The 27334-nt window shown below is 41.8% G+C and overlaps 2 protein-coding genes across 5 annotated transcripts in view; both read right to left on the reverse strand.

The window, feature by feature from the left end:
• Window positions 1-906: 906 nt before the first annotated feature.
• RBM22 (RNA binding motif protein 22) lies at window positions 907-10945 on the reverse strand. Of its 2 annotated transcripts, none has more exons than XM_066343998.1 (11): window positions 10822-10945; window positions 10305-10358; window positions 9385-9414; window positions 8372-8504; window positions 6926-7026; window positions 6662-6834; window positions 5620-5820; window positions 4535-4699; window positions 3758-3846; window positions 3008-3139; window positions 907-2005 (listed from the first exon to the last, which is right to left on the reverse strand). In XM_066343998.1, exons 1-11 carry the CDS (start codon window positions 10873-10875, stop codon window positions 1875-1877), a joined length of 1263 nt encoding a protein of 420 aa, XP_066200095.1. In that variant the 5' UTR covers window positions 10876-10945; the 3' UTR covers window positions 907-1874. The 2 variants fall into 2 exon arrangements, with proteins under 2 accessions (XP_066200095.1, XP_066200096.1); XM_066343999.1 differs by lacking the exon at window positions 9385-9414 and adding an exon at window positions 9220-9323 and having other exon boundaries at window positions 10822-10903.
• A 4642-nt stretch (window positions 10946-15587) lies between these two features.
• DCTN4 (dynactin subunit 4) overlaps window positions 15588-27334 on the reverse strand; it is a 32893-nt gene continuing 21146 nt past the window's right edge. For 2 of the 3 annotated variants that reach the window (XM_066343995.1, XM_066343996.1), the window contains 7 exons: window positions 27194-27306; window positions 26793-26902; window positions 26262-26335; window positions 25445-25499; window positions 24303-24410; window positions 21537-21634; window positions 15588-18133 (listed from right to left, as the gene is read on the reverse strand). In XM_066343995.1, coding sequence (XP_066200092.1) covers window positions 17920-18133; window positions 21537-21634; window positions 24303-24410; window positions 25445-25499; window positions 26262-26335; window positions 26793-26902; window positions 27194-27306 — 772 coding nt within the window. In that variant the 3' untranslated portion in view covers window positions 15588-17919. Of the gene's footprint in view, window positions 18134-20402; window positions 21430-21536; window positions 21635-24302; window positions 24411-25444; window positions 25500-26261; window positions 26336-26792; window positions 26903-27193; window positions 27307-27334 lie in introns of those variants that run through there. The other variant, XM_066343997.1, reaches the window with a different exon arrangement.

Genomic DNA, 27334 nt, shown 5'->3' on the forward strand with positions numbered 1-27334 from the left:
ATGATTCACATATTTTTAAAACAATTTTTACATGTTCAAAAGTAGACCAAAACCAGAAACCAAAAACTCTACCCAAAATGGTGTCAAAATACTTGAAAGTGGCCTGACCTGTGGTGGCGCAGTGGGATAAAGCGTCGACCTGGAACACTGAGGTTGCTGGTTCAAAACCCTGGGCTTGCCTGATCAAGGCACATATGGGAGTTGATGCTTCCTGCTCCTCCCCCTTCTCTCTCCCCCCACCTCTAAAAATCAATAAATAAAATATTAAAAAAATTGAAAAAAAAATACTTGAAAGTAACCTGTATTACTAGAAATAAAATTAAATTTCCTAAGTGTTTCTAGATTAATTTTTAAATCTTGAAAAAAAAAAATGGCGAAATGAAACCCTCTAGAGGAAAACAAGTTCTCCAGTGAAGCTACAAAAGAGTGTTTGTGATATGAGTTATGTCCATCCCATAAACATCTATTTTAGACAAAAGTGACATGGAGCCTGACCTGTGGTGGCACAGTGCGTAAAGCATCGACCTGGAATGCTGAGGTCGCCAGTTCAAAACCCCAGGCTTGCCTGGTCAAGGTACATATGGGAGTTGATGCTTTCTGCTCCTCCCTCTGTTTCCTCTCTAAAATGAATAAATCTAAAAAAAAAAAAAAAAGTGACAATGAAAAAAAAAAATTGTAGATAAATTTTGCCTGTCTTCTTTTAAAATGACTTGTATGAGAATGATTTTTAAAGTGACTATCAACCACCACATGGCAGGCTATGGATCTTTTTATCATCATAGAGTGGAAAGAGACAAAAATCAAGTGTAAAGCAAAAATTTACACTTACATATAACTTGTTTCTAACTTCCACTGACCTCAAGTTGAGCCACTGAAGGATAACGAAAACAGAAACCTAGAAATAAGTCTATGACATTTGGAAAATTGACCCGTTTTTAATTTTTTTAAAAACAAAACACACACCACATCCAATTATTTTTACCATCTACAATTCAGTTATATCCAAACATTCTAAGACCAAACAAAGTCCCCTGCCCAGAAGCAGGGAGTTAAAATGAGACACATGAAGGTGAATGCTGAAGATCAAAGTTCCGGCTGTAAGTCACAAGTCTTCCATTCAAACACACTCCAATGCTTTTCGTTTCACAGTTTGTTAAAGTGTTTTACAGGAAGTTCTTTACAAAGTTCATCCCAGACACCAGGTTTCTTCAATGATACACAGCTTCATGACATTTGCTTCCATCCAATTGACAGGGAAAAAAAGTAATTTTTTGTTTTTTACTTTTTTGGTAGTGCAGAGAAATAAAACTATCAGCCAGATTCCTTTAGTAACCAATGAGGAAGGGAAAAGCAAGGAGACCTGGGTTGGGCTGGGCTGGCTTCTACTTGTTTTCCAAGGGTGTGACTTCAGAAGTGGTAAATCACACTCGTGCCATTACAATGATTAGTACTAGTAATCTTTTTTTAGATGACAAAAATATACCCAATAAACATAAAAATGGTCAAAAGATTTTTACCGCAGGTCAATCTTTTTTTCTCAAAAAAACCCACAAAAAAAACCAAAAAAAAAATGAACCTATAATTGGGATGTAACTGCGTTGGACATTCCAATTCACCCCATTGCTTGTTTCCCATAGAAATAAGGGGAACGGGCATTACGTTTCATTAGTAATGTTATAGTAGTAACCAGATGTGTTAATGGCAGCTTATTTGAGGCCCATCAATCATGGCTGTCGTTCTGACTGCCCACATCTGAACACATTTAGCTACCATGGAAACTACAAAGGAAGGAAAAATATATTTATTCTGAGATTCGTTTACTGGGATTTTTAAGCGCCCTGTCTTCTGCAAAGCCACAGGCTGGTGATAATGTGCTAGGGGCTGCTGTGTTTCCCGGCATGAGCTCCCATCCTCTGAGGGTCCTGAGAAGGATAGTGGATTGGTCCTGGAGCCCTCATGAAAGGAGGAGGTGGTCCCATTGGGTGGAACATGTGTGGCCCAAAACCTGCAGATGGAACAAATCTGTTAGGCTTGCAGTTCCCCTGACCTTTCAAACCTCTGCATCTTTCTAAGGTCAACACCACTTACACACAAACCATATGACAAAGGGCTTCAGAAAATGTCAGTTCACAAACTTGCTTAGGAATGCCTCGTTGTCTTATTTCCTTGGTTTGAGAAACCGTTCCTCTCAATCCAGGTTAAAAGAAAACTCCACACTACTCAAGTATCTGCTAATGTCATCTGAGGTCCTGCTAGATATCAAACATGCCAATCCACCAAGCAGAATGCAATCAGGATTGGGAGTGAGGAGGAAATCAGGCTGACCCTGATCTGCTGGAAGACTGTCGTCGTTAACCTCCACAATTCATACTGGAATGGAGGGTGTTTGGAAACCAGACTTTCTTCAGAGTATGGAAACTCTGCCACAGGAGCGCTGGCTACTTGTGACTTCCACTGTCCACATCGTCACTTACATTCTCTAGAGCAGCACTCTATAAAGTGCCCATCCTTGAACTGTTTATTACTAGTAAAACCCTTGAGCCAAATGTAACTCACCACACCACCAAGAGCACTGTTTAGTTCATCTGATACTTTTTTGTAACAAGACTTTCTTAGTGAATTACACTCTGGCACCTTATCTTATTGCAGAGAGATGATAACATGTGAAATGACAAATGTCCACAGCTGTCACTTTAGGCAATGGTATTCTAGGGCATGTGGATTACATTAGAATAGGAACAAACTGGCAAGAGGCCTCAGAAATGGTAAATTCTGATATTACACATACTCAAATCTTTAGAAAACGGGCGACTTCCTCCTCCTCAGCAGGCCAGGAATAAAAGGAAATATTAGGAATCCTAACAAATCAGATTTACTTGAGGACTTCTACGGGACAAACTTAAAAGGATTTAGACAGTTGACATGACAATGAGGTATAAAGACAGGACTCTGAAAAGGGTTTTTCTGGGCTAAGTCAGACATATTTACTAAGGAGAGTGGAGGTTACCTGGGGGTGGGGGCGGAGCGATACCAGGGGGTGGCGGCAAGGCGATGTTCACCACAGCTGGAGGGCCACTGGGGGGCAGGTTAAAGTAGTTGGCAGAAGCTTCTTCTTCAGCTGCAGGAGGAGGAGGAAGAGCTGGAGGGAGAAAACAGCCAATAGTAGAGGGGAAGACACTTGTGAGACGTTGTTTCCACTGCCTTTAAATCTGGGAGACAGAGCTGTTGCAGCAGCCAGAGAGACCTGGGTCTCTGAACATCTGAAAAACATCAGAGCAGGCCCTGGCCGGTTGGCTCAGCGGTAGAGCGTCGGCCTGGTGTGCGGGGGACCTGGGTTCAATTCCCGGCCAGGGCACATAGGAGAAGCGCCCATTTGCTTCTCCACCCCCCCCCCCCTCCTTCCTCTCTGTCTCTCTCTTCCCCTCCCACAGCCAAGGCTCCATTGGAGCAAAGATGGCCCGGGCACTGGGGATGGCTCCTTGGCCTCTGCCCCAGGCTCTGAAGAGGCTCCAGTCGCGGCAGAGCAACGCCCCGGAGGGGCAGAGCATCGCCCCTTGGTGGGCAGAGCTTCGCCCCTGGTGGGCGTGCCGGGTGGATCCCGGTCGGGCGCATGCGGGAGTCTGTCTGACTGTCTCTCCCTGTTTCCAGCTTCAGAAAAATACAAAAAAAAAAAAAAAAGAAAAAAAAGAAAAACATCAGAGCAGACGGAGTATCCAAAGCTAGCAAGTTTCTGGGCCAACAGAAAGGCTGCACTCACCTCCTGGCAGGCCTGGAACAGGCTCTAGCTTGATCCCAGAGTCTGTGGTTCCGTCCTTCTCTTTTTCTTTTCCTCGAGCCGCTTGGGACCTGAGAGACACAGACCCACCCATCAGCGCTTTGTCCCCTCTCACACCCCTACTTCTTATGCTCCCTTGACAAATGGAGTTGGTTCACTCCTTGCTTCCTCGTAAACACTTTCCCCGCCTTAAATGTCAGTGCAGTGTGGATAAGAGCAACGGTTTTGAATTCAGAAAGATCTGGGTTCAAAGTCTGCTAGAACTGTCAAAAGCACTAGAAGAGGCGACCTACGTGTGTTAGCACAGAGCCTAATGAGCACCCAGGAAGCACTCCATAAGGATCGACGCTGCTGTTAGAGATCTTCTCCCCGGTTCCAAGTTGGAAAGATGTTCCCCCTTTGAACTTTCAGGGCATTTTCCCGCTTTCAAACCTAAATTAGCTATTCTTCTCCACTGGACAGCCCCTAGAGGACAGAACCCAGGTCTAATTCATTTGTTAACACTCAAACCCACCTTTCAGACCCTGGCATTAGCTGGCCAAAATAACTGGTCACAAAACACATGAACCAGCAAAAGAGATTATTACACCAAAACCCTGAATCAATTTCCAAAGCAGGATGCTCTCAACACCCACAGGAATGAATGTTAGAGAATGAAAAACTCTTTTTGGTCTGTTCACCAAAAACTTACTGGCCCCAGGTAATGAAATAGTTTTCTTGAAAATTTCAAACATATTTTAAAAAACAGTCTATTCTCACCTTCCCCATTTCACGTTGAGTCTACGGCCATTGACAATCAACTTATTAAAGGACTTCTCTGCAGCCACCTCTGCAGCCTGCCTTGTTGCAAACTGGATGAAAGCACACTGCTGCCTCTGCACTACAGTGATCGTCCGGATCTCTCCAAACTGGTAGAAATGATTTCTGAAGGGATACAGAGGGAGACGAGAGTTAACACAACACACAGACGTTCCCAGGAGGCTGAGAGTGGAATATTAACTCTCCCACTGACTCACCACAGGTCCATGGCCCCACGGTTATCTGCCTAACTACCCACAGGTAGTTTTCCCAATACCTACCCTACTGTGAGGCTGCAGGTTGGGAGGGAAAGAAAAATCATGAACAAATAAAAGTTATTGAACATCTCAGGGTTTTCTACATGGAGAACAGGGGCCCCAGTAAGTTCCTTAAGGACTCTAAACCATAGATCAAGAGCTGGCCAGCTGCAGCCCCCATGGCCCATGAGCCAAGAATGTTTTAAAAAGTTTTTTTAAAGGTTGTAAAAAAAAGAAGGGAAAAAGCCTGCCACTCCCGAGGATTGTTTAGTGGAGAAAGGCTACCAAGGGCAGGTTATAAATTTAAAGGAGTTTCTTCTCCACTTTATCTCTTTGGAAGAGGTATTTCCACTCTCTGCCCAGATGTCTTAAGTAGCTGAGCAAAACACAAGCCAAGAATCACACAAATTTACCAAATGCAAGCTGTGTTAAATGGCAACAATTTAAACCATAAGAGTTTTATAACTGCAAAGCTCTCCTTCCCCTACATAATTAAGCACACTTGGATATGTGCCCTATTCTAAAAACTCTAATTGGCTATTGGGCCAAATAGAATCACATGTAATTATTACCATATGCAAGGATGGTATAATAAGCACTATTGATGAACATTACTACTACGGCATCATAATGAACAACTTTATAAAAGTTCTAATCAGCATAATATTTACAGACTGGCTAAAGAAAAATGTATTTTCTAAAGGATTATCATGCTTGCCTGTTTTGCCCCCCAAAATTATCTCAGGGCAATTAAAAGCAAAATGAGCTCATTAAATTATAGACACAAACCTTAGGTCTGTCTCAGTAATGGTATCGCCCAGACCACCAACATATAGTGTGGTGATCGTCTTGTCCTCTGGCGGATCCAGACGAGGCATTGTGGAAGCCCGCTTCAGAAGCTTATCTGCCACAGGGTCATTGATTCCATAATACCGGTCTTTAATATTCTGATCAGCAAGGGGGTCATCTGGATCTGTCGGCTTCTCATGTCTACGGTTCAGGAAAGAACAATGCATAAAGGTGAAAAAAGGAAAAAAATTTATAGGTATTACCCAACAGTAGCTACATTAAGTCCCAAATACATACCCTAAAATGCCTTTTGAACTAAAACCTTGGTCATACCAAAACATAATCCTTGAAATAGAACTAATACCAAATGATTTACTGTATTACAAGGACTTGCCAGACTCCTAAAAGCCACTTGAACAGCCATCTAGGTTGGCAGAATTTCCTTACACAGAAATGCTTCTGGCACAATCCACCCAAAAACCAAGGATAACCAAAACATTGTTATCCCTCTCTAGGTCAATGGTTCTTAACATAGTTGAGGTCTTGCATTCCACTGACTCTGATTAAAGCTATGGACCCAGCCCTAGATAATGGAATACATTTTGGGGTAGGAGTGGGGCTGACCAAATCCAGGTTAAGAGCTTTTAACCCAGATGCCTGGCAGTCTTGACAGAAACATATTCACATACCCTTTAGATTGCCTGGCCTTAATGTGGCCTCAACTATCCACTGAGATCCAAGCTAGTGATATCACAACAGCAAAGACTTACACCTGAGGCAGAAACTCTAAGGATCAACATCTACATTATATAGCACAGCTGTTTGGCTTCCCAAGGCTCACTTGTAGGTGAATGTTCCATTACATGTAAAAAACAATTTCATCAAGCTTTTCTAAATTTAACAACCTTAAGACATGACATGTACAACACTGGCTGTATAAACTTTTCGACTTTTAAGCAGAAATAGTTTAAGCTAGCACCTCCCACTTCTTAGATGACTAATCATCTGAAAGCAAATAGCAAAAATGCATGTCAGCACCCACCTGTACGGACACTCCTCTCCTCTCTTACACTCTCCTTTCACCCAGAAGGAGCAAATGTGGGGTCGATTCCTTTTGTAGTAGGGTGTGGTCCGGGCCAGTTTGAGCAGCATGTCACTGGTGGATGTGGCTTTCCCCAGCATGCCCACTGGCCGTGTTCCGTCAGAGTTCGAAATCTACACAGGGATGGGAAGTTCAATAAACTGTGTCGAGCAGCTAGGATTCTTTTCTCAAACACAAGACTACGTCAAGAAAGTGGCAGCATACCTCCCTCTCCATATTCTGTGTGTAATACTCTTTGTTGACATCGGACTTTGGCATGTCATCCTTAAAAGACAACCCTGCATCACGAACCTGGATGGGCAGGCCTGGTACACAGAAAAGGAGGGGAAAAAACTCAGGCATATTTTAAAATATTACCGAATATACACACAGAATACAATACCATCATTTCCCTCTCCACTTCATTTGCTACCATATTTACTATTATTTTTACTCAAAATCTTTAGCATCATCAAGCATATATTACTACAGAGCATTCTAAGATATTGTCCTAATTCCTGAGCTGTCATGATTTTGAAACAAATGTTTTATAAAATCTTTTAGATGAACAAACTTTGGGTATAGTCAAACTTGACCTACAAATTAATAACGTATCTAGCTTTTATTATAATTTATTTAAAATAAATGTAAAAAGTGGTTAATTTTTAGGTTGGTCCTAAGATCCTCTGGTTAGTCAGGGTCATATAAGGGTCATTGTATTCTAGAACCAGAACACCTCATTAACAAACATATAAATAATACGTGACCAGGACACTGAGAAGCAGGTAACTTTCTTTTTTTTAGTCAGGGAGAGGGACAGATAGGGACAGACAGACAGGAACGGAGAGAGATGAGAAGCATCAATCATCAGTTGTTCGTTGCAACATCTCAGTTGTTCATTGATTGCTTTCTCATATGTGCCTTGACCATGGACCTTCAGCAGACCGAGTAACCCCTTGCTCAAGCCAGCGACCTTGGGTCCAAGCTAGTGAGCTTTTTGCTCAAACCAGATGAGCCCACACTCAAGCTGGCAACCTCAGGGTCTCGAACCTGGATCCTCCACATTCCAGTCCGACGCTCTATCCACTGCGCCACCACCTGGTCAGGCTAACTTTCTGAATTTAACATTTATAAACTCCTATTTTCCTTTTCCCTTTTATTGTACAGTAGAAACTCTGTTGAAAAAGTATTTTCTCATAAATGAATAGTCACTTTCAGTTAAAAAACATAACAAGAAGCAGTTACTCTGAAACAGTGGCGGTATTATCAGTCTTAACAACACACCTGAGACAAAAACCAAACACACAACCAGCCTATGAGCTTCTGGTAGGGACTGCGGAAAAGAGCTTTGGATCTAGAAAGAAGCCCAAAGCAAAGAAACTACCTATAATAGGAACAATGCCTTTACTTTACCTTGGCTACAGAGATGTACATGAGGGAGTTTTAAGCTATTTCTAATTAATTCCCAACTTTTCCTTAAGTTTCTACTGCTGTTCAGAAGGATTCTAGGATGGCCTAATAGTGTTCACCTCTTATTAGGAAAAGCAGATCACAGCAGACATTCCAAAGTGGGGTGAGAACCAGAGGCAGGGTAGACAGGTGAGATGGAAAGACTGGTTTGTTGTCTTGGGCACCTACATACTTTCAGATCTATGGACAGGGCAAACATACCATATTCTAGATCCAAGAGGCAGGTCTGACAGACATTCTTCAATTTACTACAGGTTTGGCACACTTCGGTCTTCTTGAAACGCATGCGGACACCAGGGCACCAGCGAAACACTGTGAATGGCCTGGCACAGATCTTTAACACAAAACAGAGCCAGTGTGTGAATGGTCCTGATCTGGACAATCAATCCAGGAGATTTAATAACAAGGGGGGAGTTGAAAGAAAGGATCCCCAAATCTAAGGTTTACAAGAGACCTTAGCAATCATCTAATCCAGTGGTTGGCAAACCGCGGCTCTCGGGCCACATGCAGCTCTTTGGCCCCTTGAGGGTGGCTTTTCCACAAAATACTACGTGTGGGCGCACAGGTATGCACGGGGGTGTCGGTCGGTCCTAATTAAGTTAATAACAATGTACCTACATATATAGTTTAAGTTTAAAAATTTTGGCTCTCAAAAGAAATTTCAATCGTTGTACTGTTGATATTTGGCTCTGTTGATTGAGTCTGCTGACCACTGATCTAGTCTAAATGCTATCTGATATTTCAATCATATTTACAACACCCTGCGAAGTTGTAAAAAACTCACATAGTACAGAAATAAAGTATTCAAAAGTCAAAGTCTTCACCACCCCATAGGTAACTATCATTAATAATGTGACCCTTAATTTTTTAGGGGGAGAGTGGGGACTGTCATATACTCCTCTGAGAATCTTATGACAATTATGACCTTCCTCCTCAGCTAAAATTCTCATATGCATAGTCAATCAACACTTGGTATACAATCTCAGGGGGTTCAAAGCCCATTCACAGACACCAAGTTAACCCTTACACTAAAGGGCTCATTTTCTTACCTCTCACACTAAATAGTTACCAGCCAATGCGTATATAAACGATACGTGAAAGTTGTGTAGCACTGACTTTTACTGGAGAACCTCAGAGCTCAGCAAGTTGAAGGCTAATTTGGTTAAAAAAAAAAAAGGAAAATAAAATCATTACTCTTTAACAGACATACTTACTTTGCATTCCTTCCCGTACTTTTCTTTGGTCTGAAATAGAAAAAAAAAAAAACAGAAAAGAACTGGAGTTCCAGAAAAAATAAAAATAAACCAGATGTCTACTTCTTTCCCAAATACAATCCAAGAAATGTGTCTGGAGATCCCTGGCATCCTAAAGGAGGGTCAAGGGAAAACCATGTTGGGTCATGTGGAGTATATATTCTAATCAAGCTACTATGAGTTATAATCTCTTAAGTCTCTTATGGACCCAACACCAGGTAAGTATGTGTCCACAGCCACAACTCTTAGGGTCACTAATGTCTCCCAAGAACTAAACTTCCTAATGGTTTCCACAGTCCCCAAATTAGGAAGGATGTTGCCACGGACAGCCCATTTTACAAAGTTTAATCAGAAGGTAACTATCATAACCTGTGCTGATATCCTGCGTATAGTAAACGTTCTCTTCCCGTAAGCTAGTCACACATCAACACCTGAAACTGGTTAAATACAATCTTAATCTAATTATTCAATGTTAACTGTCATTAATTTTACCCTTAATTACAACAGTAGGGATAAAGAGACAGACAAGGTGCAATGGCCAAAAGGCATTTCCAGTCCTGGTTCTCCTAACTTGCTGAGGATCCTGGAGTGAGAATATCACAATTTAAATCTCTGCTTCACTCATTACTTGCTATATAAAAAGACAAACTCAGCTTCTAGTTAATACACCTATCTACCAAGTCAATAAATGCTCAACAAATCTGAGCTATTATTATGACTCCTACATCACAGGATTGTCGCTGAGTTCCAAAGTGACAGAATACAAATGACAGTCCTTTGCAAACTGTCATAGGCTTTGGGTTAGTAAAGAAGCATTATTACTTCTGCTTGGCTAAGAGAAGCACTTCATGGACAGTGTGTAAGTTCCACCACACACTCACCATTCGGATATATGGGTTTTCTCCAAGACACGTCTGGCACAGAATGGGGAAGTCCTGGTGAAAATGGGATATCTGGTTGAGAGCCAGGTTCCTAAGATTCTAGCATCTCAGCCACACTCGTGGGTAGTAGGGTGGCAGGGAGGCGGGGAGGCTGGGAGGTGAGAGGTGGGAGGGCGGGGAACAGGGCAGTGCAGGGCAGGAACCCGAGGTCTGGCACCGGCCCGGTCGCGGGAGGGGACGCTGTCTGCTCTCCAGGTAAGCGGCGAGAGAAGAGACCAGCACGGCAAGAGTGGAGGGAGAAGGCAGGGAGAAGGGTTTGCTTTCGGACCCTGGCTCAGCCCCCTCCCTCCACGCCCGCAGGAGGGCCGCCCTTCAGCCCTCCGCTCCAGCCCAGCTAGGCCGCGGCGCTGGCTCCTCCCCGGAATCCTCTGAGCCGCGCCGCAACCCAGGCCGTGCCGGCCCGCAGAAGCCCCAGCCTCGCCGCGTCTTCCCGTCCCCGTCCGGCAGGCACACTCACCGCATCCTCCCAGTTCTGCCTGTTGTAGGTGTTGGAACCCAGCGAAGTCGCCATGTTGAGCGCGTCCAGCGGCAGCAGCAGCTTCCGAGTTGGAAGAGAGGACCGCCACAATCCCGTCAGGCACCGAGGCCGGCCGGCCTGTTACGTCATATTTGGGCGTCCAGCGCGCCCTTGGGGTCGGAGTCTTGCGCGCCCGCTTGTAATTTCTTCGCTTCACATTTTGAGTCCCGGTGTGTAAAACCCTCCCTGGTGGTCTCGTGGAGTTGGTGCATCTGTGGCTATACTACCCTGAAAGCGCCCGATCTCCTCGAATTGGTGCTTGAGATGAAGAACCACAAGTACATCTGATTTATTTAAAAATTGAGGGAAAGAATAGAGGATCAGGTAATGAAGGAGGGGATGGGATTAAAACACCGTTAGTCCCCACTGAGCGCTGATTATGCCAAACGCTGGGCGAACGTCTTTTCATGCCAATCTTATTTCTTTCTCACAATAACTCCTGTAGATTCAGAGTTAACCAGCTTAAACCACACAACGTCTAGTTAACTTTGAATTTCAGATAGACAAAGAACCATGTTTTAGATAAACATGTTCCAGACATCTATACTAAAAAAAAAAAAAAGACTCCTGAAAGTCGAATTTAGCGGATGTCGTGTATTTTATCTGGTAACGATTGTCCCTTTTATAGAAAAGGAAACTGAAGTTTAGAGAAATTAAGTAACTTGCTCTTGGTCGTGTAGTTAGTTAATAGTGAAGCCACAAATCTGAAGACAATAGTACTGTTTTCCAGCTTCTGAAATGAAAAGTGTCTTAAGGATCAACTATTGTTTTTATCGTTTTGGGAACAACTTATATAACCACTCTGCCAATATTTTACAAATTTCAAACATTCTGGTTCCATTTTCTTAATATTTGACACATCCTATCATCACATTACCCAGAACATTTGGCACTTAAATTTTTTTAATGAGATTTAAAGTATAATTTCTACACGGAAATTTACTTTCTAGTTTTTTGTTTGTTTTTCTTCTTTTACAGAGACAGAGAGTCAGAGAGAGGGATAGACAGGAACGGAGAGATGAGACGCATCAATTATTAGTTTTTCGTTGCGCGTTGCAACACCTTAGTTGTTCATTGATTGCTTTCTCATATGTGCCTTGAGCGCGGGCCTTCAGCAGACTGAGTAACCCCTTGCTTGAGCCAGCGACCTTGGGCTCAAGCTGGTGAGCTTCTGCTCAAACCAGATGAGCCCGTACTCAAGCTGGCGACCTCCGGGTCTCGAACCTGGGTCTTCTGCATCCCAGTCCAACGCTTTATCCACTGCGCCACCGCCTGGTCAGGCACCTAGTTTTACAGTTAGAAAATTTTACAGACATTCACCACAGATATAGACTAGGTCCAACCCAAAAAGTTCCCTTGGGCCCAAGTCAGTTCAGTTCTCCCCAAACACACTATCAGTGGCAATCACTGTTCTGTGTTGTCACTATAGGTTGTCTTTCCTAGATTGTTACAAGTGGAGTCTTACATAGCCTTCCGTGTCTAACTTCTTTTTCTTAGAATATTGTATTTGAGATTCACCCATATTGTTACATGTATCAGTAATTTGTTTCTTTTTTATTGCTGAGAATTCTATTGTATGGGTTAAAAAAAAACCATTTGCCAGTTGATGGAGACTGCTACATTTGAATTGTTTGATTCCCATGAGTATAAATAAAGCCATTATAAACATTTATATACAGGTTGTTATATGGACATAGGTATTCATTTATAAATACCTAGGGGTGAGATTATTTGATAATATATATTTATTATATATAGTTCTGTATGAGAAAGTGCTTGGGTTTATTGGACCTTGGGTCTGTGGTTTCTTATCATATTTAGAAACTTCTTAGATGTCATCTGTTTAAATGTTCTTCTGCCCAGTTTCTTCACCCTGTGGAACTCCAATTGCACATTAGGGTATTTGATATTGTCTCATAGATTATGAACACTCGTCATTTCACTCTTGGGGTGGGGTGTCAGTTGGGATAATTGCTATTGACCTATCTCCATGTTTCCCGATTTTTCTTCAGCTATGACAAGTCTACTGATGAGCACATGGAAGATAATCATCTCTGATCCTGTATTTCAATGTCTCTTACAGTTTCTACTTCTTTGCTAAAATCTATTCACACATATTATCCATATTCAACTAGATTCTTCAACATGTTAATCAGAGTTTTAAGTCCTTGCTCAACAGTTCCAACATCTGGATCATACCTGTATATGGTTTTATTATTGGGTAGTGTTTGTGTATCTCATTTTCTTTGATTGCCAGTCAGTGCTTATGTAACAGTAGAGACCAGGTAAATAGTAGTAATGCTTGGAAATGGAGAACCCTCTTCTGTCAGGCTCTTTGTGTGGGGTTCGGTCAGCAGTCAGGAATTGAGCTGGGTTTGGATGTTGTTGCTATGGTTGCCTTCAGTGTACCACAGCTTTCACAACCTCCAGCCTGATTTTGTGCTTTAGGTTGGAACTGAAGAACTTTTCTCAAGGTTGACGCTCTACCACTGAGCAACTGTCCAGGGTCTGAGATTTTTTCTCAGCTTGCCCAAACAGCAGTGGGTCTTTAACCTGTCACCAGGATCTTCTATTACTCTCCCAGTTGCTTAGGCCTTTCGTTCCTCCCAAGAAGGGCCTGGGTAGGGGGAGGCAAGGTTTCATGCCTTTCCTAAAGCGGCAACAGATCCCTCCTGCATGCCTCCGAACCAAGGGAGGCCCTAGAGCTCCAGCACCACTCCCCGTCCCTGCAGGTCTTTCTGGTGAACACCTGGGGAAGGTCTTGGAGTTTTTGAGTACATGCAAGCTTCCTTAGAGTCTTAAGCTCTCAAAGGTTTTATACTGCCATGTTAGCCCGAAGTTGGCCTTTAATAGTCCTTTAATATTTCAGTTGATTTCCTCTTACCTCTCTTACCTGCCCATATGGTGATCACTTCTTCCCATGCTCTGCTACAGGTGAGCCAGTCATGTCTGATCTTTCTTTGAAGGGGTGTGTCCCTCCTTGAAATTCAGGGTATTTGACTGCTCTGCCATATTAGCTCTGTGACAGTTCCAATAAAACATTTTTGTCATTTATCCACCTTTTCTTTTTGAGGGGGATGACACTCTTTCTAGATATCTACATTAGGCAGAAAAGAAACACTTGAGTTCCACTTCTTAAAAAAAACTTTTTTATTTATTGATTTTAGAGAGAGAGATTTTTTGTTGTTCCACTGATTTATGCACTCATTGGTTGATTCTTGTGTGTGGCCTGACCAGGGATCAAACCCACAACCGTGGTGTATCAGGATGATGCTCTAACTGAACTACCTGGCCAGGGCCCACTCTTATTTTAAAGGAAAAATTCATCAGTCTGTAAATGGAAAATTAGTATCCCATTTAGATGTAGCCTTAAAAATAAGTACAAGGAAAATGCAACATTTTTTTTATTAAGTAGCTACTGTTGTTTGCCAAAGGCTCAGAGTCAGAAGCCTATTTTTAAAAAGTTACATGTGACAAGCATTTAAGAATTGATACTCTTTCCTTGATTTAACCAGAAGAATTGGGACTGCAGAGACATGAGAAGGAAACAACCTTCTCACTGTTTGATGATTCCATATTCTTTAATGTTACATTCATTCATTACTTAAAGTAGCATGTAAGCGCAGTCAAGGGTGTGAGGCCAGTTTTTATTGTGAGCATTTTGTTGTCAGTCACCATTTAGTTAGGGACGGATGCAGGAGAGGCAGGTGTGGTGAAAGGAAATCCAAACCAGTGGTTTTTAAATTTCAGATCATTCTAGTGTTGGGACAGAAATCTGGGAGAAGGCCTGAAAACCGGGTGAGATCACTAAGAGTGAGCAGAGAGAAAAGTGTAAGAAATGGGACCTGACACACTCCAAAGCTGGGAAGATGGGAGAGAACTAGCAAAAAATACAGAAGAGAAGTTGCCAGTCAGGTAAAAGGAAAACCAGGACTGTTGTGTTCTGGAAACCAAGTGAAAAAAGTCTCAAGAAGGGAGAGATCAACTGTCAGACTGAAAGAGTAGGTGGATACAGGGCTGAGAACTGACCGTGTATTTACCAGGGTGGACTCGGTGCGTGGCGCGATGGCAGCCTACGGGGGATGGGTTCAAGTGCTAACGGGAGGGAGGAACTGAGAGGTCGAGTTTGGAGTTTTGCTGTCAAGGGAGAAATGGGTGGCAGCTGAAGAGGGGTGTGAGGTCAAGTTCAAGATGAGAAATCCTAACAGGCTGCTGGAAACGGTGCAGGAGAGGGAGAGGAGAATGTTGAAGTGATGTCCTTGAACTGATAAGAGGATGAGATTGAGAGCACTAGGTGGAGGGCTGGCTTTAGACAGCAGTGTGAACAATTCATTTCCAGTAAAAGGAGGGAAGGAAGAGTTATACGAGTAAGATGAAGGTGGATGAGTGGACTTGCTGGGTGGGGCTGGGCCACGTTGTGTATCTGAAAGGCTATCTTTGGGATCAGTGACCCAGGAGAGAAGTTAGTAGAGATCCAACAACATAACATTTGTATAATGGTTCTGAATATATTTATAAGGAACTCAAGTAACATCTACCCATATAATGTTACAGTGAACCAACTTGATATGAGGTTTTAGCTTAGTTCATTTAAAGAAATGGAAAAAAGGAGCATGCCCCATTGACTCTCATACTAACTCTTGACTTCACCCATCTTCTGACTGAGCTATGCTATTCCAGTCTTCATGAAACCAAACAAAAGACAATCAAGCTTTGTCTGCTTTATTTCACTACATTAAGTTAAGCAATAAGGCAAAACAGAAACCTGTCATTCATAAAGATCAAGGAGTGCCTCTCATTCCCAAAAGGGACCAAAAACGATGCTTCTTCACAAATATGCGTGACATTTATCTTATGCCTACAAGCACTTTGAACAAAAGAAAACTTTGGTGGGCTAATTGAATCCACATTAACTTCACCTTAAGTTTCCAAAACTGTAGTCTCTACTGCTGACATCTAACTTGCCTGAAGTGGTGCACACTGACTATGCATTAAAAATCTTGCACTTCATCTAATATACAAAAGCAACAAATAAAATTCCGAATTCACCAGCTGCAGGTGTGGAACCATTTCTATTAACAGAGAATACCAGCTTGCACTGAAAACTATCTTGAGGAAACATTCAACCAATAGCTGTTATTATGCAAGTTAATTTGGCTTCTGAAGAAAAAAATTCTATGATCAAAATATTTGGTGTTTCTAAGTCACACAGGGGTGATGAGACCCATTACTTCAACATTATTACTTTTGGGACCAGATACCAGTGACGTGCTGTAAACACAAGACATAGAGCTGTGGGTAGTCTGTGCAAACATAAACTAGGAAAGCTGTTCTCTGCTGACGCCCTTTCCCCCACTGGCAAATGGGAGCAGTGGCTTCACAGGAGGCTCTGCAGGTAGTGACATAAACATTAACTGACATCCTGTGGGGTCACAACAAATTAAACTATTTCTATAGTTTGCAAATTTGTAATTACACAACCCTGCCCCAACTTCTAAGAGGCTAAACCTTACATATTATTGTCATAATATTAGAGATATGAGTATTTTTTCTTACACTGCAGCATATATACGACTCTGTGAAATATTGTTTCATTAAATTGGCTTGACCTTAAGAATACCACTTAGTGTCTTTCAAATATTTTTATCTTCCAGGGGGAGCTAACAAGATACTATGTCCTGTCTATATTCTACATTACTATGTATCTTAACTTGTCTCTTTTTAAACTGAAGGCTTGAACTTAAAAACAAAACCAGGGTAAACAGTGTTAGCCACTTGCTAACAATGCATTTACAGAAAAGGTGATGCAGCTGGTGGTCTACTTTGTCAAGTCTCATTCTAGACAATGTCACAGAAATTAAGGTTAACAAGGGCACTCCAGGATACAGAGTAAAAAGCAGAACGTGTACAGTCAGGCAAGTGTTCTGGGCTACTTGCTGAGCTACTTCATAGTTTACAATCAAAATGGTCTTATTTGACACACTATATAAAAGTCAAACTCAGGAAGGGGAAAGGTGCTTTTTCTTAATATCCAGTTTTGGATTCAAGATATTGTAATTGTTAACTCCACCCCCCTTCAAATCAATGGAAAGAACATTAGTTCAGATCATGCTAACAATCTAACCTTTAAAATGTTTCCTGCATTCCAGAAGTGAACTTGTCCACCAAGTTATCTTTGGGCTCTTTCCAGGTCCCAAATACTCAGAACAATCTAAAGATGCAGAGAAGGAGCAGGGAGTAAGACATACAAAGGCTGTCTCCCTGTAGAAGCACTAATCCCTGGATATTGTGGCAACATTAAAAGTAAATGGAATTTGCCACTCTCTTGACATGACATGTAAGTGCCTGCTTCTCAAATTCTTCTTTAAAAAAAAGTTCCATATTCTACTGGGAAAAAAATTTTAAGAGCAACCAATAAATAAGTGTCCTGTATTCACTAAGAAGAGGGTGACGAGAGCGCCTTAAGAATTTCACAGGCTTTTCCAATCATTACAAAACTAAAGACAATGTGACAGTTCTATTTTTCTGTCAGACAGCAATCTATGGCGTGATGGCAAGTGAGGGGATATGTCAGACTGCTTGACTCTAGCTAATGGAATGCAGACAGCAGCTGGTACATTGAGACCAGTGTCAGGCGTGGCTATCTACCTTTCAGTTATTTTAAGTTTCATTGTGAGATTATGATCCGTTGGGAGATCAAATCAGGACAGTATGCCGGAGTTTCTGAAGTGGTAAATCTAATGCCACTCAAGGAATAGCCATCCCCTTTCTCGGGAGGGAACGATGCTATTGTTACTCAACGTGCAGGGCTCAGGAACAGAGACCCAGACTTACGGCATTATCGGAAGTGAGAGCAGGAGGAACAGCAGTCACCCTGTGTTCCCAGGGCCTTGCCGATGCCGCCACCCTCCCAGGAACAGGGTGCAGTAGTGCGCAGGTACATGGTTAGAAACAAGGCCTAATGAAGCAGCAGCTTCCACATTTCATCACGGTCTGTGGGGATACTGTCCTCTGGGATCTGCCCACGAGGGAAACCTTTTAAGGAAGAAGTGGGCCCAAGCTGAGTTCCACATGCTGAGTAAGCCAGATGACTTCTGTGCCCTGGTCACTTTCTTCCATGGGGCGGATGGGGGCTGCCAGATTTTTAAAATCATGTTTCATCTTAAAGCACACGGTCACTTCGCCCTCCTCACGCTGTGGCGTCACTTTGATGAAAATGCCCACTTTGTTGGCCTTTCGGAAGGCTATAATGCTATGGAAGGGAACAAACATTGTATTAGGCAGGTCACAAGTCAGCCAAGCCCTAAGACTCACGTCCTTTTATGGACCAACAGGAACTCTCTGATGACAAGATATAACCATCATCCGTTTATCAGCAAAATGTTATCTCCTTATTTTTTAAATGCTACAAAAGTAAAATGTTGTCATACATATTCAAATGGGAACATGTAAAAGCCCCCCCTTATTTTCCCCTTTAGCACAAGAGAAAAACTGCAAACACATGGGTTCTTAAACTACCAGATATTTTTCTGCTTTCTTTCTTTCTTTCTTTCTTTCTTTTTTTTGTATTTTTCCAAAGTTAGAAGTGAGGAAGCAGTTAGACAGACTCCTGCATGCGCCCAACTGGGATCTACCCGGCACACCCACCAGGGGGCAATGCTCGGGCCCTCTAGGTGTTGCTCCGTTGCAATCAGAGCCATTCTAGCACCTGAGGTGGAGGCCACAGAGCCATCCTCAGTGCCCGGGCCAACTTTGCTCCAATGGAGCTATGGCTGCAGGAGGGGAAGAGAGAGACAGAGATAATGGAGAGGGGGAAGGGTGGAGAAGCAGATGGGCACTTCTCCTGTGTGCCCTGACCAGATATCAAACCCGGGACTTCCACATGCCGGGCCAATGCTCTACCACTGAGCAAACCGGCCAGGGCCTTTTCTGCTTTCTTAACCAACACAAAAGGGACACACTATTCTGCAATTTGCTTTTTTTGCTGTTTATCATGAACACCTTCCTAAGTTGGTACATACAGATCTCCTCCATGCTACTTAGTGGTTGCCTAGTCTCCATTTACCATGATTGGCACACACGGAGCTTGTTGTCACTGGCCCTCTGTTGTAAACAAGGGTGCTGCAAAAGCCCTTACATTTCCCTTTGTGTGCACATACTATCGTTTCTATAGAACACAGACTAACCATCATTCAGAGCTAAAAAATTACTGGCACACCATAAATCAATGTTTTTATAAATGACCTGTGTAAATTAGGAACTGTTAGAACAGAAAAACAACCTCTTTAGTTGAGGTTTCCATTTCACAGTTTTCTCTGACATGCACTTAAAGTTTGTGCTTTAACAGCTGCAAAAAGTAATGAAATAAACAGAATTTGATCTATTGTCCAAATGATACTCAGTTACTCTCAGAAAAGTTACTGGAATTAAGTATTTACATATTTACATAGTATTACATCACAATTTCCAGATATTTAAAGTATAACAATGTGAAATGTAATTCAACTTTATCAATCTGTCATGTAATGAATCTAACTGGAATAAAAAAAAAAAGTTTTAGGCCCTGGCCGGTTGGCTCAGTGGTAGAGCATCGGCCTGGCGTGCAGAGGTCCCGGGTTCGATTCCCAGCCAGGGCACACAGGAAAAGCACCCATCTGCTTCTCCACCCCTCCCCCTCTCCTTCCTCTCTCTCTCTCTCTCTCTTCCCCTCCCACAGCCGAGGCTCCATTGGAGCAAAGATGGTCTGGGCGCTGGGGATGGTTCCTTGGCCTCTGCCCCAGGCGCTAGAGTGGCTCTGGTCGCAACAGAGCGACGCCCCAGAGGAGCAGAGCATCGCCCCTTGGTGGGCAGAGCGTCGCTCCCTGGTGGGCGTGCCGGGTGGATCCCGGTCGGGTGCATGCGGGAGTCTGTCTGACTGTCTCTCCCCGTTTCCAGCTTCAGAAAAATACAAAAAAAAAAAAGTTTTATTTATCCATTTTCGAGGGGTCGGTGAAGAAAGGGGGGAGGAGCAGGAAGCATCAACTCCCACATGTGCCTTGAACAGACAAGCCCAGGGTTTCAAACCAGCGACCTCAGCATTCCAGGCTGACACTTGATCCACTGCGCCACCACAGGTCAGGCAATCCGACTGGAATTTGGTATCAGATGATGTTTCTAGCAGTTGACCTTGGCTTAACAAATTTCTGTACCTAATTAATGTAACTTAAGGACCTACATAAAGCAAAAGACTACAGAGAACGCATTTTGTATTTTGATTTATACTAGCTTCGTTTTTTAAAATTCAGTTAAAAATAGAAAAAAGTAAACGTCTTTCTATCCTTAGTTTCCTAGGCAACCACTGCCATCTGAGAAGCTTAAAAACTTCAGATTCCTGGTGGCCCCCAAACCTGCTAAAGAGCATCTCTGGCGGAGCCTGGGACTCCACAGACCACCACAAACCACCCGGCCCGGTACTTTCTCAAGTCAACCCACTTGGTGATCACTGTACTAATCTCACCTTTGCCATCACCTTTTTTCAAACCATCCTACGTACTCTCTTCCAATATCTTGCTGAGGGAGCTATTGATCATTCTGTTACAATCCTTAAATGTTCCCTGCGCCAGTATATTAAGCTACTGCTCCTCAGCTCCAAGCCCACCTTCTACATCTTGCTTTATGACCCAGGACCCTGCTCACATCTCTGCTCCATAAGCCGGCTCCCCATCAGGTGCCTTCAGGGGGCTCTACACAGAGACCAGAGCCTGCAGGAAGGAGGGGCTTGCTGCCCTGTGAACTTCCTGTGCCTGTGTGGTTCTGAGGGCCATCACTCCAGTGATGCTCCTTCACCCAGAAAGTGCCAATAGCTGGTTGCAGTTTTCCAACTCCTGCATAACCGGCGTCACCACGCCCGCCTCTTCTGCCGCCTGTGATGTCAGCACCTGTAAGCAGTGTCCCCTCTCTCTCACTTCCCCACAGGTCTGAATTTCAGCCCCATGGGGCTCTTCCTTTAAACTTCTAAATTTTAACAATTCTAACCATTTCCCTTTGTTCTCTCGGTCCTGGGAGATAGCTGCTTCAAAAAATTGCCATTTCTGGGATACTTCAGAGCTCTTTTTAACCTCTGAAGCTATCCAATTAACAATGCTTTATAATTCCTCTCTATTCAAGTAACTGACATGATTTCTATCTTCAGATTGGGTGCTGACTGATGCAGTCCCTCCCATTCAGAAAAAGGTTTGGTGTTTTACTTTTCAGTTATTAGCTATGAAAGGGTGAACTCTATTAATCACTCTAGGAGAGCAAGGATAAGAGTGGACAAATACAATGATAACTCCATAGGGATACTGTATTCTGTTCACAGCCATTATAAATCATACACTTGATATGAGAAAATATATTTACATGAAAAACAAAGGTTAAAACAACGTGCTTACAGAATGATACCAATAATGAAAGAAATACATGAAAGGACAAACACCAAATGTTAATGACGCTTAGCTCTGGCGCTTAGATTTCATTTTCTTCTTCATGGTTTCATATGCATTTCCCAAATTTCTATTGCAATTATGTCTATAAGAAGAAAAATTTATTTGTAAAAATCCAGATTCAAGAATTGGGATCTATAAGTGGGCCTCCTATATCAGGAATGGTGAGGGGGTCACAGGAAGATCACTCACTCAGGGTCGTCCTGGAAGTCCTGGGGCTCTGCCAGCTCGTCGTACTCGGCTGCGGCGTCCTTGCCGGCTAACACAAGCTCCTTGGGCGGCACCACCACCTGGGGAGCAAGACAGGCTTCCTCAGGAACCAGTGCGTCGTAGCACAGTCGTTTAACAGAATTCAGCAAAGTATTACTCTGATCGAGACATTCAGAAGTAACTAGCAAGACTCAAGAAACATACTGAATTATATCACTTAAAGTTTAAAAATATTGTTTAAAAATACAGATATTTCTAATAAAAATATAAGCACGATGAAAATTAAGGGAAAGATCAAGTCGCCTAAGCACTGAGTTCACTGCAGCTGTGTTGGGAAATTCAAGTGGGAAGGACATAGGGGCTTTAATTGTGTTTAACTGTGTGGGGGTGTTGGGTATGTTTAAGGTCATAGAAGACAGTTAAGTGTTCTTCAGACTTATCGTTACATTGCAGCTAAGCTTCAATTTTGCTGTGTCAGAGCTAACAGATAAAAATGTCAACTACATTTCTAATTATGAATACAAATGTGGCTGGGACCATGTAAAGACAAAGAAAACAACAAATCCACAAGCTGGGTGTATGCATCAGGCACTTATTTCTGTCTCTATTGTTACTGGAACAGCTAGTGTTATTTAAAAAAAAAAAGAGAGCAAGGACATATGTGTGTCATCTCTTTTTGGAATTAATGCTAATAAGTGAAAAAATAAGTCCTCCATTTAAGGACTAAAAGGAAGAAAGACCTCATAAATAAAGTACAAGGAAAAAAAGAAAAAAGGGAATAAAGAAAGCCTCTACTAATAGGTATTATTTGAATCACACCTAATTAAAGACACAGGTATCATTTCCTATCAATTTCTGTTAATGAATATCAAACTGAATTATAAGTCAGTAATAGACTGTCTATAGATAAAGGTTCTTGATCTAAAATTTCAGGTACTAGAGGAATCATCAAATAGCAAAATGTAGAAAGGCCACATTTCATTCATTCAACACTGAGAGTCAAAATCACCTATTTTAATGTTTACTTAGTGCTCTATATCCTCTATGAAGCAGAGGGCACCCAGAGGAAGCATACCAGCTTTCACAGGAGATGTTATTTCTTATGAGTCTTGAAGAATGAGAATGCATTAGATCAGTGGTTCTCAAAGTGTGCGCCAGGGCGCACTGGTGTGCCCTAGAAGATTTCAAGGTGTGCCCTATGGTAGTCCAGAGAAATATGTGCCTGTTGGGGATCAAAAACCAACAGGGTTTTTGGAGTTTAGATTTTTGGGGGACAGAGGTGTGGGGAATTGGCTGTAAGCTGACAGTCTGCCCAACCTCCGACCTCACCTGCCTGATTAGGTTGCAAAAGGCTGTTAAGCTGTGGTGCTGGATTGTTTACACTACCACCATGTTCCCCAGAAAGACTGGAGGCAAGTTTCTTCTATCCTTTGGTGTAAAGTTAAGTTGATATGTATGGTGTGGGTTTTGGATTGATGATTAAACATAAGGAATTATCTCTTGAAGCCTTCTGGATTTCTATAAAAGAAAAATTATGTGGCAATATCTAAAAAAGCTTTGAACATTTTACTACAATTTTCAATATCCTATGTATGTGAATTAGGATTTTCTATCCTCAACACAATTAAGAGTAAAAAGAGAGGAATTCTTCAATATATTGACGAGGAAATGAGAGTTTGCCTTTCAAATATATGCCCAAGATCAAAGAAATCGCTAGGACACATCAGGCTCGTGTTTCTCATAAACACAAGAATAAAAAAACTTAACACATTCGCACCAGGACCTGCCGAATTTACTAAATATTACTAAGAATGTGTGTGTGTATATATATATATATATATATATATATATATATATATATATATATATATATATATATAGATATAGATAACTTTTTCATCTTTTTTTATTTTTAACCCCTCTTTTTTATGAATTCTAAAAAGCATAACAAAAAACGTAACATAAAAATGTTTTTTAATGTCAGAATAAATTTAATTTTGTTGTATTTATTTTGTTTAATTACCGTAAAAGCACGCTTGGCCTTTATATTTTTTCTTTAATATTTGACTTAATTATTATAACATATTTCTCAGAAATTTGTATATAGTGCGCCTACAATTATTTGTAGGATTTTAAATGCACCCTGACTTCAAAAAGTTTGAGAACCTCTGCATTAGACTGACAGGGAGGTGTGGGCATGGGGCTGGGGACAAGAGGGAGGCATTCAAATAGCATATGCAATTCTCCACATGGAAGTTCACAATCTACTAGATCTGCTCAGATCACACCATTAACATGTATGATTGGGAGAATGCTCAATTCGGGGGCCTGGGGGAAGATCACCTAGAAGACAGGCAAAGCTGGGCAGTAAGCTCTTCTGCTAGGCCAAGGAATTTGAATTCCATCTCAAAGTCAGAGGAATAGCAAATAATCATCATATCATGACCAAAGTTAGGTTTTAGAAAGATCACCCTAGTGGCAAGAGAGAAGACGGACTAGAATGGAAGCAGAAGAGACTAAAACAGTGAGGTCAGCCAGGAAGTTACTGTCAGTCTAGGTAAGAAATGACGAGTCCTTCCAAGAGGGCAGTGGTAGTATGTCTGCAGATAAAGAAAAACCTTGGGAGGTAGAATCAAAAGAACTAATGACTACTTGGATATGGAAATGAGAGACAGTGTGGAGTCCTTAAGCCAGGACCTCGCTCCGGGAAAAGTCAGGGTCAGTCAGGATAAGGCCGAATGCTCCCACCTTAGCAGTGCTGTTGATATTATCAGGGTCGCCCTCATCACACTCCAGCAGTGTCACATGGGTGAGGTTCTCCACTGGATTTGTAAGAGTCAGGAGGACCTGGCTCTCCTGTGAAATAGGAAAAGCACCTCTCAGACATGTTCCTCTACTGCCACCTACATCCATGTTCTTAGCTGCTATTCCAAATATTTCACAAAATCATCACCTGCTTTCCCCAACTGCTCCCAGGCAGCGACACCCACCCACACCTCTCCATTACTGCATCCCAAAAGAGCTCACTCATTCCTGTGTGTTATCTATATGGTAAGCCATATACTCCTAGAGTTGCTATTTCACTGAGGAAATGGAACATCCCATAGAGAGGGCCAGTTACTAGATCCAGAGATTCTAAAGAATATATATAAGTGATTAAAAGTGATTAAAGTTTACAACTCTTGCTCCACTCAGTCCTCCACCTAAGGACTAAAAGGAAGTAACCATCATAAATAAAATATGGGAGCCACAGACTCATCAGATGTAGCAACAGGAAAAAAAAGGCACATCAAGACTATAAAAGAGTTTTTAGAGTTCTTGAACCATAGTTTGCTCTTGTTTTATGCTCTTTTGAGATTAGCAACAAAATCTTTAAAATGAACAGGGACCTTATAAATGTTTTTATGGGTACCATGAAAGGAAGACCTAAAGAGGCTGCTGCAGAATATCCTACAATTCACTAGGGGTTTGTGGGGGGAGACGGGGCACAGATAAGGACCTCAGAGTAGAGGGGCTGTGGGAACAAAATCTAGATAATCCTGGTATCCGCTACATGCACACACGAGAGGATGGAGAAGAGCTAAAGATGCCTGCAGTTCAACATCTTCCTCTTCAACACCCACAACAGCACCTCTCTGTGTGTGCACACGGCTTCGCCTGCCTCCACTCACAGACGCTACTGTCAAGAATCCCAGCTTAAAGAAATTTAAAATCTCAATCTCTTTATTACTCCTCTGTGCTTCGGCAAGATGCTCCAACCAGTGGAGCCATCTGGCCAGTGCTCTTTATTATTCCAAACTTTCCTTTTTATCTCTTAGTCATTGCATCCCATGCCAAATACACATTTTTGATCAATTAGTTCTTTTCCTATTAATAAGCAAAGTACTAACCTTCATGTAGCGAAGGTTGGGAATGGACATGATTCTCACTTCTGGGATATAATTGCTGTGCATGAATAAAAAATGCATTAATGGTCACCGAGTCTCATAAAATTATTCCTTTTTCTTAAGTTAGTACAGCAAAGAAAAGATTTTTTCATGTTAATTAGAACATGTCAAATAAAAAGAATTTTAGAAAATTTTATCATCACCACATAAAAACTTAAGACAGTAAGCCAAACTGGTAATGAGTTCTTTCTGAAATCTTATGTATACTTCTAGTTTAGAAACTACAGATATATGGGTATTAAGGAAGATACCTTCCCTATATATTTATGATATATTTTTGAGATAGTGATTCATTTCTATAAATCTAAAAGGTATATAATTCAAAACCTAAACAGTAACAGCAAGATTATTTTAATGTAGTTTTTTGTTTGTTTTTAAGGGAGAGACAGACAGGAAGGGAGAGAGATGAGAAGCATGAGAAGCATCCACTCGTAGTTGTGTCTCTTTAGTTGTTCACTGATTGCTTCCAATACGTGCCTGACCAGGGGTCTCAGGCTAAGCCACTGAGCCTTGCTCAAGCCAGTGACCTTGGGCTTCAAGCCATGTGACCATGGGATCATTTTAATGATCCCACACTCAAGCTGGTGACCTCCAGGTTTTGAACCTGGGACCTCAACATCCCAGGTCTATGCTCTATCCACTGTGCTACCACTGGTCAGGCATGCAGTTTTCTTTTTTAAGCCAAGAGTAAGCACATTTCACAATGGGGAAAAAGAAAACCCGGAACAGTAACCAAAAACACCAATCCCAAAATACTCACACAGCAACCAACTGGATTTTAAATTTGATAGATGTTGGATTAAATTCTGGCTTACTCAAATTATGTTCACATTTCTAAAAATAAAAAATACAGTAAGAATCAGAGGAAAACAAAAACATACTCTGCTGATCCAGGGAGCTACTAAGTTCAAAAGGACAGCACTTATTATAGTTTCGTTTTATTTTGCTGCAAGACCACATGTTTTGCAATAGTGTATGGTACAGATAACCAAAATATAAAAAAGATGTTCTGAACTTCTAGATAGAAGCAACCACACTATCAAATATCATTATACCCTTGCAATGTTTCAAAACTACTGAAATGGTAAAACTAACACATGCTGAATACTTCCTATGTGTACTGAACAATTTAGATTTTGCTGATTTTCCTTCTTTTGTGTTTTCTTTTAATTATTTAGTCCTTTTTTATTTCCTCTCTACCAGCCTAGAAGGCATACATTCTTGGTTGAAGTAGATTTAAACATCACATCAATCCTGGTACCAATGGCAACTCTACAGAATGCAACCTTACCCGGCAGCGCAGGGACCGCTTGATCAGAAGATGTTTGTGGCGAGGATAGAGCTGAGAAGCACAGATTGGCTGGAAGTCAGGCTGCAAGAGGCGCTGCTGGAGGGTGGTGACTAGCAGGAAAGGCAGAATCCACGCTTACGTCAGTGACTTGCTCACAATGACTTCCATGAAATGATTACACAAAACACTGTTTTTGTGCACAGTGTTCTTCAAAAAACTACCATGTAGAAATGGGACGTTTTAAAGTTCTTCAAACAATTATTTCTATTGCATCTATTTTCTACATAATTTAATTTACTAATAACTATGTTAATAAAAATCTCAAATCACAAGGCATAAAAGTAACAAAAGCAGAATTAGTTATAAAATATAAACAAAGGTAGACTCAGGTGTATAATTACCCTCCGTTAAGTTTACTGGTCTTGTGTAATAGTCTTCAGGGAGAGGTTCCACCTCATCTACAGCTTGAGCTGGCTCAATCCTGATCTCTTTCTGGTCCTCGCCTTCTTTAAGACTAAAAGAGAAAAAGCAGTCATTTATCA

The sequence above is a fragment of the Saccopteryx leptura genome, chromosome 6, assembly GCF_036850995.1.
Source record: "Saccopteryx leptura isolate mSacLep1 chromosome 6, mSacLep1_pri_phased_curated, whole genome shotgun sequence".
Lineage (NCBI taxonomy): Eukaryota > Metazoa > Chordata > Mammalia > Chiroptera > Emballonuridae > Saccopteryx > Saccopteryx leptura.

Bases quoted from the DNA above. Each gene is read 5' to 3' on its own strand.
- RBM22 (XM_066343998.1), bottom strand. From the start codon at position 10,875: ATGGCGACTTCGCTGGGTTCCAACACCTACAACAGGCAGAACTGGGAG. The intron at 7,027-8,371 runs GTATGTTTGCCC...TCTGTGTACCAG, and splicing joins CCTCTTGGATCTAGAATATG to GCCTGCCCATCCAGGTTCGT. The intron at 6,835-6,925 runs GTATGCTGCCAC...ATCCCTGTGTAG, and splicing joins CACAGAATATGGAGAGGGAG to ATTTCGAACTCTGACGGAAC.